Source organism: Dipteris shenzhenensis, chromosome 5 (assembly GCF_047967505.1).
Source record: "Dipteris shenzhenensis isolate YYH24624 ecotype China chromosome 5, Dip_SZ_1.0, whole genome shotgun sequence".
Classification (NCBI taxonomy): domain Eukaryota; kingdom Viridiplantae; phylum Streptophyta; class Polypodiopsida; order Gleicheniales; family Dipteridaceae; genus Dipteris; species Dipteris shenzhenensis.
In genome coordinates this window covers 19883628-19896305 of record NC_141600.1, presented here as the reverse complement: position 1 = coordinate 19896305, position 12678 = coordinate 19883628, and the positions used below count along the sequence as shown (strand labels likewise).

The following is a 12678-nucleotide window of genomic DNA, read 5'->3' as shown; positions in this document are numbered from 1 at the left end:
ATGTCTTGCATATAATAGTATAAGGTTGCCATCACCTATCCCCTCACTATTGCTGGTAGTAGACATCTCCCGCTTTCTTAAAGAGCTACCTCCCATGATGTATGCATTGGTAAAATCCAGACGCTGTCACTTTTGTAAACCAAAAATCATAAAAAGAACAATATAGTAGTCATCATTTGCATGAATAATTTTATGGTACATATCAAAGGTAGATAACATTCGTAGACCGATTCAGCCTTGCCAAACGAGTGAGTTATAAAGGGTCAAATGTAGGTTCAAATTTGGTGGTGGTAGGGGACTCCTTGGATTGTGATGCTTGTGAAAAGAGCCTTTCATGACTTTAAAACGGTCTTGAAATGCGGAAACACCACTTTTTAATTGGCTTAAAGTACATTTACTACTCACCTTTGAAGCCTTGATGGTTTGTATGGACCATAACGAAAAGGAAAAGAAAGTCATTTTCTCAAGGGTGAAATAAAGCGTGGGTTGATTGTATGGCAAAGAACAAGCTAATGACCAACACATGTTAGGTGCCGGTCAATATATTTTGATATTGATGGGAAGCATGTTCCTCCTAAAGACGCATGTTAGGTGCCAATTTTGATGTCAGTGGGAAGTTAGTTCCTTGAAATGACATAAGAATTCTTTAGTTGCTCCTCCATTCATGGATGTGATGATATTTACTTTTGGTAGGTGCTTTTTTGTTGATGGATGTGAGGTGTATATACTTTTTGAATTGGATGCTTATACCAAATGCAATTGGCTTACTTCATGCAAGTTATATTGTTTATGACAATAGATAGGGTAGACTTTTGCAAGAGTTCTTACCCTAGGTTGTACTTATCTTTGGTCCTTTGAAAGGTGCACATGAAGACATTATGCCTTATATGAGCGAGTTTTAGCTGCGATCATTATTTCAAGCGATATGCCTACTCAAGATTAATTATGGTTGACTCAATGAAGTTTAATCAACATGAACATAGACATGTAAGCATCCTAAATAGAACTACTACCTTATGTGAAGAGCCAAGAAATAGTACACCTATACATTATGTGTTTGTGTGAGTGTGCTCATGGACATAATATATACTATACACACATGAGAGAACACAACCACCACGTTGACATGGGTCCTCTCTCTTCCCTAGAGTCTACTACCTTATTTGAGAGTAAAAAATAGTACACCTATAAATTTCTCTTTTGTAGGTGATTTTGATTGAAATTTGACCCATATATGCATGTACGTATGTGTGTGTGTGTGTGGACATGTGTATGCATGTGTGTGAGTGTGCTCATGGGCAAATTATATACTTTACACACATGAGACACCAGAACAACCACGTGACATGGGTCCTCCCTCTTCCTTAGAGTCTTCTCAAAACACACCTTTTAATGTCACAATGGTTATAAGAAATTGTTGTTATTTATTGAGTCCAACATGGAATATTTTTACCTAGATAGTTGATTATTGAGTGACGAGATGCATATGCAACAAAGGATATATGGCTACCTATCGTGTTCATGTCCTCAATGTGTGCGTGCGTGAGAGAGAGAGAGAGAGAGAGAGAGAGAGAGAGAGAGACATACCACTCTTTGTTGTCCTTTTCACATGTCTTTCCAGCCCATTGTATTGTAACCCACAGAGTTGATGCTCTAGAAGTAGAAATGAAGCTTGTAATGGTGCATTTTGAGCGCAAGAGTGTGCATGCAAGTGTGCACATGCACGGCAACGCAAGGGAAGCAAGGCTCTCTTTGTATCTCTCTCAAGTGTCAACAATTGGGGAAGCCCCAAAGGAGTGGAGTGGAGTACAAGGCATATTCGTGGGCTTTTCTACGTTAAGTCTCTCTACGCCACAACCTTTTTTTTTTCCCTTTTCTTCCCCGCCATAGCCATCTACCCTTTCCTCTCCTTGGACCTCTTCATCCCGCATCCTTTCCGGAGAGGCAGAGCCCTCCTCACGCTCTGCTCTACCTCTCTAGACGCTCTCCCTTCCTTTCTGCACCTCCCATCCATCGTTTTGCCTCTCTCACATTGCCCAATTCTTTTCCTCCGCACCATAGCTTGGCTTTGTCCTTCCCCAGTACCTTACCAGGAGCACCACCCATTCACGCTGGCACAGTTTTGAGACTGCATTTGAAGCCCCACATCAAAACCGAATTGTGCTATGACCCAAATCGCCCAACACGCGTGCGCTGAGAGCTATTGAACAGAAAGTCTAACCCAATGAATAAGGGGAATGAAAAGAGCGAGAACTTGCGCACGAGGGTTGGAAAATATGAGCTCGGTCGTGTCCTGGGAGAAGGAACTTTTGCAAAGGTCAAATTTGCGAGGAATATTGAAACTGGGCAGAGTGTGGCAATCAAGGTCCTCGACAAGGAGAAAGTTTTCAGGGACAAGTTGGTCGAGCAGGTGAGATACTAGACGCGTCGTTTGACTGGCTTTTTGCTAAGATATGCGTGTAAGGTCGCTCTTTGATTCGGCTCCGTAAGGTCGCTCTTTTGATTCGGCTTTGTTATTGTGTACGTGTGGTTTGAGTGATTTGTTTACGTGAACTCGCTCGTCCTTTGCTCTTGCCGGGCGTTCATCACTCTACAAGGTTGCTGATTCGTTGTTTTGGATTTCACTAGATCAAACGAGAAATATCTACCATGAAACTCGTGAAGCACCCAAATGTTGTACAGTTGTTCGAGGTGATAGCAATCTGCATTCTTATTTTACATTTCTCTCTACAGTTTCAAAGTTCCGCGTACGGTATTTCACATGATATCTATGTTCACATAAACTGTCATCCAAAGTGTTCCTCTTATGTTTATGTTGGCAATGCCATGCACAGATCATGGCAAGCAAATCAAAGATTTATTTCGTCCTTGAATATATAACAGGAGGGGAATTGTTCAACAAAATTGTGAGTTCTCCGCTACTTGTACCGTTAGGTAGTGTAATTGTAGTCTCTTCAATGAGATAGATTCAGTTGTGAGCATCTAGTAAGCAGAAGTAATCTCGTTTAAAAATTGGCACGGAATTGAAGTGTTGACGTTGTCAACTTGTTGCAACGGTTGTCCTGCTATCAACAGGCCCATCAAGGGAAATTGAAAGAGGATGAAGCAAGAAAATACTTTCAGCAACTCATAAATGCTGTCGACTATTGCCATAGCCGGGGTGTGTATCATAGGGATTTGAAGGTCAGGCTTATTCATTGATGGCACGGTAGATCGATGGTGACATTGGAGTGCATTACATATACAAGTTTCAAACTAACTCTCTCTGCATTTTGGCTGGTTTGTCCATCTTTCCTCAATTTACCGTTTTTTTTGTGTCAGCCTGAAAATTTGCTTCTGGATAGTCACGGTAATCTGAAGATATCTGATTTTGGGCTGAGTGCATTGCCTCAACAGTTGAGGGTGAGTACTCGTACTTGTTTGCCTTAAGTCGTTCACAAGGGTACATCACTACATGCAGGTTTTATGCAATTAAAGGGGGGAGGAGAATGCTTCTACGCATAATCTTTTGGTTGATTTTCAGTGATGTTGGAAGTCCTGCCCGTATTATGTGTATCTTTTAGTCAATCTTGGACTGATTTAAAGTCTTGCCAATCTTGTGTGTAATATAGGAAGATGGGCTTCTGCATACTACTTGTGGGACTCCAAATTATGTTGCTCCTGAGGTATGATACACTATATTTGAACGAATCTTGATGCTGCATTAGATTGCATTCGATGGAATCTCCCCTTGGCTTGCTGAGTCGCTTGTGTTTGAATGCTTCAAAACTAATGTTGGTGTATTTTACATATGTTTTTATAATGTTGTTTGTTGGGGGAAAATATGTTTATACACGATCCTACATCGACCTTTGGACAATGATACAGTGATAGCTTGTTCTATTTTTGGCTGAAGACCCACCTTTGAGCACTGATAGAGTCGTACCTCTTTCTATTCTTTGCCATGTGTTTCCCTATCAACCACTTTTTAAAAAGCTTTTTGCCTAAGCCAGACCAGAAAAATAATAATGTGATCTTCACTAGCTGGAGATTGGACATTTTTTAAATTAGCCCTCTCCTAAATGCTAACCTGCATCATCCAGATTTTTGACAGAAACTTATTTACGTCTCCAGGACTCTCAAGTGCAGTCTATGTAGGATCCCGTAGGATAGAATAGATGCATCTTGCAAGAGGTGTGAGAGCACAATGAAAGCAATATGGTAGATCTCTATTATGATTGTGAGAGAGAGGACTCTCTCTTATAGAAAGGGGGAGAAGGTAATACCTTCCCTACATAGTGGCAATCAGCCCCTACATCAGTGGGAATCAATCCCTACATCAGTGGGATTGCCTTTGGCTTACATCATCACTTAGGTCACACACTAGACACATCATAGCACTTGATTATTAAAAGTGGCAGCGGAAGATGCAAACAAACTGAAGCTACAGAATCACACAGAGAACACTAGAGACAACAAGATGTGCCACAAATAGATCTGCTGTAACTCAGCCCATAAACCAGGGCAGCAACTGAAATACAAAGTGTCCTGAACAGGATGAGAAACAGGAGCTGCAGAAGGGGCTGAACTGAAGCAAAGAAAAGGGGCACAAGGAGGCTGCAGCGTGAGAGCACGGAGGCTGGAGGAGCCTGAAGCGAGGAGGCAGGAGCCTGGGAGCGAGGAGGCTAGAGGAGCCTGAACCGAGGAGGCAGGAGCCTGGGAATGAGGAGGCTGAAGGAGCCTGGAGCGAAGAGGCAGGAATCTGGGAACAAGGAGACTGAAGAAGCCTGGAGTGAGGAGGCAGGAGCCTGGGAAAGAGGAGGGATCTGCAGAGGGAGCGTGGGCAGCCAACAGGGCAGCTGAGGGGCTCAGGTAGGGACGGCCAGGAGCAGGCAATGACTGGAGCCTTGAGGAGCTGCTGGAGTGAGCGAGAAAAATGAGGAAGGGGGAGGGCCCTTATATAGGGGAGGCCAGGAGGGTCGGTCTAGTTGGCCTAGACCGACCAGCCTGGTCGGTCAGCCAAGGGGAGGCCAGGAGGGTCGGTCTAGTTGGCCTAGACCGACCAGCCTGGTCGGTCAGCCAACTGGGCCGACCAGCTGGTCGGCCAGGACCTGGTCGGCCAGGGGCTGGTCAGCCAGTCTACCCCCTCTGGCCCCCTGCTGCGTGGGAGCTGGTCGGCCAGTCTACCCCCTCTGGCCCTACTGCGTGGGGACTGGGGTGCGCCGTGGAGATGTCAGTCTCAACACCCCCTCTCAGCTCTAGGGTGTGGCACAAGACCCAGAGAGCTGGCATGACGCCGGAGAAGGGGAGAGGAAACAGGTTTGGTAAAAATGTCGGCGACGTTGTCGGTAGTGGTGCTGAAGAGGAACAAAATGGTACCGTCAAGAACCTTCTCTCGCGTGTAGTGGTACTGAATTTCGATGTGTTTTGTCCGAGCATGGAAAACCGGATTGCGAGCAAGGGCAATAGGAGCCCGAAAGTAGAGGTCGCCTGAAGATAGTGGAGGAGACGTCGAGCAGCCCGCCAATGAGAAAGCGAAGGGGTTTGCATGAAGGTACTGAGGGTGCCGACAGAGAAGCCGAGATCCAGTCGAGTGTTAAGTAGCCAGATAAGAGAACCAACAAGCTGGCGGTAGAGGGAGGCATCAGGATAAGCAGTGGACCCAGAAGCAGAGAGTTTAGAGTTGGGATCCATGGGAGAAGTGATGGGCCGACAGTCAGCCATGTGGAAAGTTTCGAGGAGCTCGTGAACATAGCGCTGCTGAGAGACAAAATACCCCCTCTTGGTTTGCCAAATCTCAAGACCCAAGAAAAAATGGAGGAGGCCCATATCCGTCATCTCAAATTCAGTTTGAAGAGCAACTTTAATGGCAAGGATATGATTGGTATGAGTAAGTATTAGATCATCCACATAAAGAATGATGAATGTATGAAGCTGTCCTTCATGAAAGAGAAAGATTGGGATCAGCCAGAGAGCGATGAAGCTCTTGGCGGCAGAAGAAGGTATCAATACGCTGATTCGAGGCCCTAGGAGCTTGCTTGAGACCGTAGAGATCTGCTGTAACTCAGCCCATAAACCAGGGCAGCAACTGAAATACAAAGTGTCCTGAACAGGAGCTGCAGAAGGGGCTGAACTGAAGCAGAGAAAAGGGGCACAAGGAGGCTGCAGCCTGAGAGCACGGAGGCTGGAGGAGCTTGAAGCGAGGAGGCAGGAGCCTGGGAGCGAGGAGGCTAGAGGAGCCTGAACGGAGGAGGCAGGAGCCTGGGAATGAGGAGGCTGAAGGAGCCTGGAGCGAAGAGGCAGGAACCTGGGAACAAGGAGACTGAAGAAGCCTGGAGTGAGGAGGCAGGAGCCTGGGAAAGAGGAGGGATCTGCAGAGGGAGCGTGGGCAGCCAACAGGGCAGCTGAGGGGCTCAGGTAGGGACGGCCAGGAGCAGGCAATGACTGGAGCCTTGAGGAGCTGCTGGAGTGAGTGAGAAAAATGAGGAAGGGGGAGGGCCCTTATATAGGGGAGGCCAGGAGGGTCGGTCTAGTTGGCCTAGACCGACCAGCCTGGTCGGTCAGCCAACTGGGCCGACTAGCTGGTCGGCCAGGGGCTGGTTGGCCAGGACCTGGTCGGCCAGGGGCTGGTCGGCCAGTCTAACCCCTCTGGCCCCCTGCTGCGTGGGAGCTGGTCGGCCAGTCTACCCCCTTTGGCCCTGTTGCGTGGGGGCTGGGGTGCGCCCTGGAGATGTCAGTCTCAACATTAATGTGCCTTTACAACACACACAAACACACACGTGACTCCCCTAGATGCACACATGCACCATAGAGCAAGCCCTTGATCATACTTACCCCAACAAACCCCCCTCAAGGGATTGCCTCTTGCAGTGTCAAGGATACATCTGGTCTCATAGTTTCTCATGCCATCTCATGGTGGTCAAGGATTAATCTATGGCTAGGATCTCATGCTAGCAAGGGCTCCCAAGGGTGTGAGGTTTACAGAAATGGGATAGTCAAAACACATATCACATGGTCTACATCATATGGTGACCAGAGGTGATTTACATATTCTTTTTGGAGTACTACTCCAGGCAGAGAATCTCAAAATTTTGACCAAGTGATGATAAACAAAGTGCCTAAAAAGCATAGTCTTCATCATGTGGAGACTCATCAAATGAAAGTAGATTGGCAGCTTCTGACTTTGTAGTTTCTTTTTGGCTTTACAATACTTTTCATGGTGATTGTTTTTGCCACAATGTTTGCATGGATTGATCTTGAAGCAATCTTTTGAGCGGTGATTAGTCTTCCCACAATGTTTGCAAGGTGAAAACTTGCCCTTTTGAATTTTTATGGCATAGGCTGTGTCATTGCCTCTCTGGAGTTCCATGTGACTTTCTTCTTCTTGAAGAGCAGTAATAAGACCTTCAAGAGTAGGATTAGGAAGATTTTTCAGAGTGGTAACAACATGATCATAATCTTCAGGCATACTTTTGAGCAATACTGCCATTGCATCATCTGTAGTGATTGGAGAGTTGATAGAAGCAAGTTAAGTCATGAGACTCCGCATGTAATTGACATGGGCAGCCAAGGGAGTGCCACTAACCATCTTCAATTCAAAGAAAGCAATCTTAAGTGACAATTTTGAGATGTGAGAGCTAGCACAAAAAATAATGTCAAGCTTCTGCCAAGCTTCAGAAGGAGACTCTAAATCAGAGATGTGATGAATATAGTCATCTCCTAAGCCAAGAGCAATGATGCCATAGGCTTTCTCCTCTCTAGCAGGATCTCTTGCCGGGCGTGTCGGAGCTGAGGATTCTCCAGCATTAGAAGTTGTTGAAGAAGAAGTTGAAGCCGGTTTGACAAGCCCCCAGAGGTTTTCCCTCATCAATGCAAACTTAATCTTCATCTGCCATGTGTGAAAGCCTTTACCATTGAACTTATCCATATTCAAGATGGTAGCCATGAGAGGGTCTAACCCAAAATGGGCAGTGTCTACTCTCTTACAAGGCTAGAAAGAGTTGAAGAGCTTCAAAATACAAGCATTTAGAGTAGTAAAGGCTTGCAACCAAATTCCATACTACAAAACATAATGGAAATGATGCTTTCACTTGCATGCTTCATAGAGGTGGCTATATGAAAGCATTCCAAGCAAATCCAGGTGTAGCAACCTAAAGCAAAGCTGTAGCCATAGTTGTACTGAAGCTATTCAACACTTTAAAACATCAGAAATGCTAAAGTAGCATCTAATGTAGCATCAAACTCACAACATTGTCAAAACTTTCCAAAACAGAGACCAGAACTTGGAGGGTGCAATTCTCACAGCTCATAGCTCTATTCAAGGGGATTTTTATGTAGGAAGAAGGGCCTTATACCAAAGAAGGGCTACCAGCAAGGAGGGGCGCAATGTTGCGTCAGGTCGCTATAGCCAAGCTTGAGAAGACTGACTGGGTTTTCGTCTGTTGCGCCTCCATTCCTTGTCCAAATGAGCTCAGATTTCAGCAGCAGCTTACCCTCTAGCACGGGCTCAGAGGAATTTGCAGATAGGTAGGTACAGAGGCGGAATTGCGCGAAAGTTCGTCGAGGAGTGTGAGTGTTGGCATTGCGCATACAGACAAAATTTCCCTAAATGCTTGCAGCTGGAAGTTCGCCCATACGTGAGGAGTTTGCAGCTCAAAGGGTTTGGGCAATGGTCGTTTGTAGGCAGAGAACAGAGCTCTCAAAGATTTGGGGAAGGAGGAGGAAAATGGAGAAGATGAAGAAACTTGTAGTTTATGCTAGAGATAGCATCTAATGCTAGGCTAGGCTAGATCTAGAACCTAAAGCTTTGATACCATTTGTAGGATCCCGTAGGATAGAATAGATGCATCTTGCAAGAGGTGTGAGAGCACAATGAAAGCAATATGGTAGATCTCTATTATGATTGTGAGAGAGAGGACTCTCTCTTATAGAAAGGGGGAGAAGGTAATACGTTCCCTACATAGTGGCAATCAGCCCCTACATCAGTGGGAATCAATCCCTACATCAGTGGGATTGCCTTTGTCTTACATCATCACTTAGGTCATACACTAGACACATCATAGCACTTGATGTGCCTTTACAACACACACAAACACACATGTGACTCCCCTAGATGCACACATGCACCATAGAGCAAGCCCTTGATCATACTTACCCCAACAGTCTAATGTTGCACCTTAGCCTTGATGCCACTTGTTGAATCCTCTTTCAGTCTCTCCCCTTCTCTTCGTGTATGTAAGGTGCTCGCGAATTAAGTGGTAGGGGCCACTCGGCATCCCCTTATGCCTGGTGGGGTGGCACATGAGGCACACTTTGATCAAAGTGAGACACCCCTTTGCCTCCCTCTCCTCCTCATTGCGAATGCAGTGACTTAACTTGCTAACTCATGTTTGTCATTACAGTTGATGTATCATACTCTTCCCCTTGAGAATCTGTGCATGTGGTGTTTACATGATGTTGACATCATATCCCTCAAGATCAACATCATGAAGCTGCTGTTGCATGTATTACCAGTACCATATTAGGTGGATGACCTAGCAAATCACATGAAATAAAGGTTCGACTCATTCACCATATGCATGTGGCTAAGCCTTAAGGGCATCTGCGACCCGTGTTAAACTTGCCCTTTTGCTCATACAAGGAACAAAATTCGGCCCTGCTCTTTGAGGAAGTAATATGCTCACCTAATTTGGGCTATTCTAACATAAGGAAGCCATAAATGTATTCCACAATATGCACACTGAAGTCTGTGTTTGAAGTTTTTTGGGTGGCATCCCGTGAAGTGAATATACCAGATGTGTGCTTTTAAAAACAAATTGTTGTGTCTCAAATGTGTCGTGTGTTGAGTTTTATCTTACTTTGTTCATTTTAATATCATTGGATAAACAATGCTTTGTCTGTCATAGGGCTGATACTTTGCTGGCATTTCTTATAGGTTATCATTCATAAAGGATATGATGGTGCTAAAGCAGATTTATGGTCTTGTGGAGTCATTTTATTTGTCCTGATGGCAGGATACTTGCCATTTGATGACCATAACCTCATGAATCTGTACAGAAAAGTGAGTCACTCAGTATCACCAAAGATTCTCAGTATCAAGAAAGGTTTGTTGTTTTTATGTTTACCATAAGTTTTTCGAAGCAAGCAAGTCTAAATGAGGAAGATCGTACACTCACTTGGTGTCACTGTGGCTCTAGGTGTTAGGACTTTGGTGGACTGAAATCATTGGTGAATAATGAAAATGGTTAGATTGACTCGCACTGGTTTTTGGAGACAGATTCACAGGGCAGATTTCAGGTTTCCTCCGTGGTTCTCTTCTGGGGCTCGCAAGATGATAACACGGATATTGAATCCAAACCCCAAGCTTGTAAGTAGCTCACATTGTTCTGTGTGTTCACAAGAATTGTTATTCAAATTTCATATACACAGGCACAATCACTGAGACAATCGCGGATTTGTGAATGCATTATAGAGGGCCAGGATCCCAATATCAGCCCAAAACTTATTTGTGTTAATTAAATATTCACAACACAGTTGACACACAATAACCTCTTCAAACTTTTCAATGTGACTCAAGTTTATTTCTAGACTCTGAAAGACTATGTATATTCAAAGGGTTCCAAGCATTATGTAAGTTTGATAAATAAATGCGATATAGCTAAGCTCCAACGTCAAGCATAAGCTGGAGCTTGTGTCTTGTACATGGTTGGATTTCAGCCTTAGAGAGAGAGAATGTATTAACGTCCGTGGAAGGCCTCGCGGGCCTATGGGAGAAGGTACAAAATACACCAAAAAGGAAGATCTCATATAGGCCTCAATGGGCTGGAGCAAAGGGCGCGCTAGGGCTCTTGCTGAGTGCTAAAACTGCTAAACTGATCTACAGAGCTCAATAGCTCGAGCAAAAATCAGATATAAACCAGAGACTGGCAACTAGCTGAAGTATGCTGAGAGCTGAGACTCAGACTCTGAAGCTGAAGCTCGGCACCGTGGTGGCTTGTCTGTGAGCGGCGAAAATGTCTCGGATCTATGTCTGTCGGGCTGTCACACACTGTGGTGGCGGAGAGGGCGTGGTCTCCTCGATCTCTGAACCCACTGGGCTATGTTCAGAGTGACCCCTCGTCTCAGGTGGTCCCCTTTGAGGACAGCTGTGATAGGCCCGACCTTTATAGAGTGTGCTCTAGTCACTCTATGTGCTGCAGGTGGTCTCTGGGCCCCTCGCTTAGTAATCCAGGTTGCCCGCATGTCAGCTGACTCCACCTACATCCCGCTGTGTCCTGGGGCTGACTCAAATGCATAGAAGTCTGTGACGTGTCATTGTGCTCTATTAGCCTCTCTATCCTATGGTCTGGCCGCCTCCTGCTGCTCTCTAATTTGTCGTAGTAGAGTCTCCCTGTGTCGGCGCATCTCAAGTATATATATATATATATATAGAGAGAGAGAGAGAGAGAGAGAGAGAGAGATACTTCGTAGCAGCGATGCCAAGGAGACAAATTGACTCATCCAAACTGATTCCTATGCCAGGAATAGAATAGACACACACATGGTGACACGAACTAGAGCCTCAACCATCAAGATCCACACAGGTTTTACACTTGGTGGGGAAGGATGGCTTATATGCGGAGAGAGAGAGAGAGAGAGAGAGAGAGAGAGAGATTTTTACTTTGTAGCAACAATGCCAAGGAGCCAAACATGTGTGTGTGTATGTGAGAGAGAGAGAGAGAGAGAGAGAGAGATGATTAACATTTGTGTTAATTTTAGAGGATCACCATTCCACAAATACTACAAGATCCTTGGTTCAAAAAGGGCTATATGCCAGCAAAGTTTGTGGAGGAGGATGGCATTAGTTTGGATGATGTTGATGCAGTTTTCAATGATTCAAAGGTAAGGACCCAGTTTGAAATTCTGCCTGTACTCTTATACTACTTTGGGTTAAAGTTGTCATTTGATGGCCCACAATCTTTTATCTCAGGAACACTTTGTCACGGAACAGAAAGAGCAAAAAACACCTAAGCCCACCTTGTTGAATGCCTTTGAGCTGATCTCTTTATCAAAGGGTCTGAACCTTTCCGGCTTGTTTGAAAAAAAGCAGGTGCAACTAACCCCTTATTTCTCTGAGATTTGTTTCCCATGCCAATTCATAGCATGCAGAAATGGAAAGCTCACGTGAGGCCTCTCTTTATTCCATGTAAAATTTGAATTGATCATAGGGCTGCAACCACGGAATTAGGAAAATGCCATTACTCATGATACAGGATAGGGGCTGAGCATTCAAGTATTGCTTTATAATTTATAAACTTTCCTTATTGTCAGGATATGAAACGAGAAACACACTTCACATCAAAACACCCTGCTTCTGAGATCATATCAAAGATGGAAGAAACAGCCAAGCCTCTTGGTTTCAATGTGAAAAGGCAAAATTACAAGGTGCATTAGGGAGAATTTATTTTATATGAAGCCTTATATCTCTATTTTCATGTTGAAAGGAGTTTGTGGTGTCTCTCTGAGACTTGATTGCTATGTGTCACTGCTGCCAACAGATGAAGTTACTAGGTGCAGAGACAGGACGCAAGGGACATCTGTCTGTAGCCACTGAGGTGAACTGATTTTACATGGACTCTCTTATACAACCTTCAGAGATAGCAGTACAGGGCACTTTTTCGTTTAAAACCATGCCTTAAGCTACACACTGTTTATTTTTCT

The 12678-nt window shown here is 44.8% G+C and overlaps 1 protein-coding gene across 1 annotated transcript in view; it reads left to right on the top strand.

Annotated features, from left to right (window-relative positions):
* Window positions 1-1865: 1865 nt before the first annotated feature.
* LOC147901727 (CBL-interacting protein kinase 32-like) overlaps window positions 1866-12678 on the top strand; it is an 11831-nt gene continuing 1018 nt past the window's right edge. The window contains exons 1-12 of the mRNA XM_087374479.1: window positions 1866-2410; window positions 2629-2691; window positions 2835-2906; window positions 3076-3183; window positions 3322-3402; window positions 3612-3665; window positions 9914-10039; window positions 10256-10345; window positions 11737-11859; window positions 11948-12067; window positions 12289-12402; window positions 12516-12572. Of these exons, the coding sequence (XP_087230605.1) occupies window positions 2225-2410; window positions 2629-2691; window positions 2835-2906; window positions 3076-3183; window positions 3322-3402; window positions 3612-3665; window positions 9914-10039; window positions 10256-10345; window positions 11737-11859; window positions 11948-12067; window positions 12289-12402; window positions 12516-12572 (1194 nt within the window). The 5' untranslated portion in view covers window positions 1866-2224. The remainder of the gene's footprint in view (window positions 2411-2628; window positions 2692-2834; window positions 2907-3075; window positions 3184-3321; window positions 3403-3611; window positions 3666-9913; window positions 10040-10255; window positions 10346-11736; window positions 11860-11947; window positions 12068-12288; window positions 12403-12515; window positions 12573-12678) is intronic.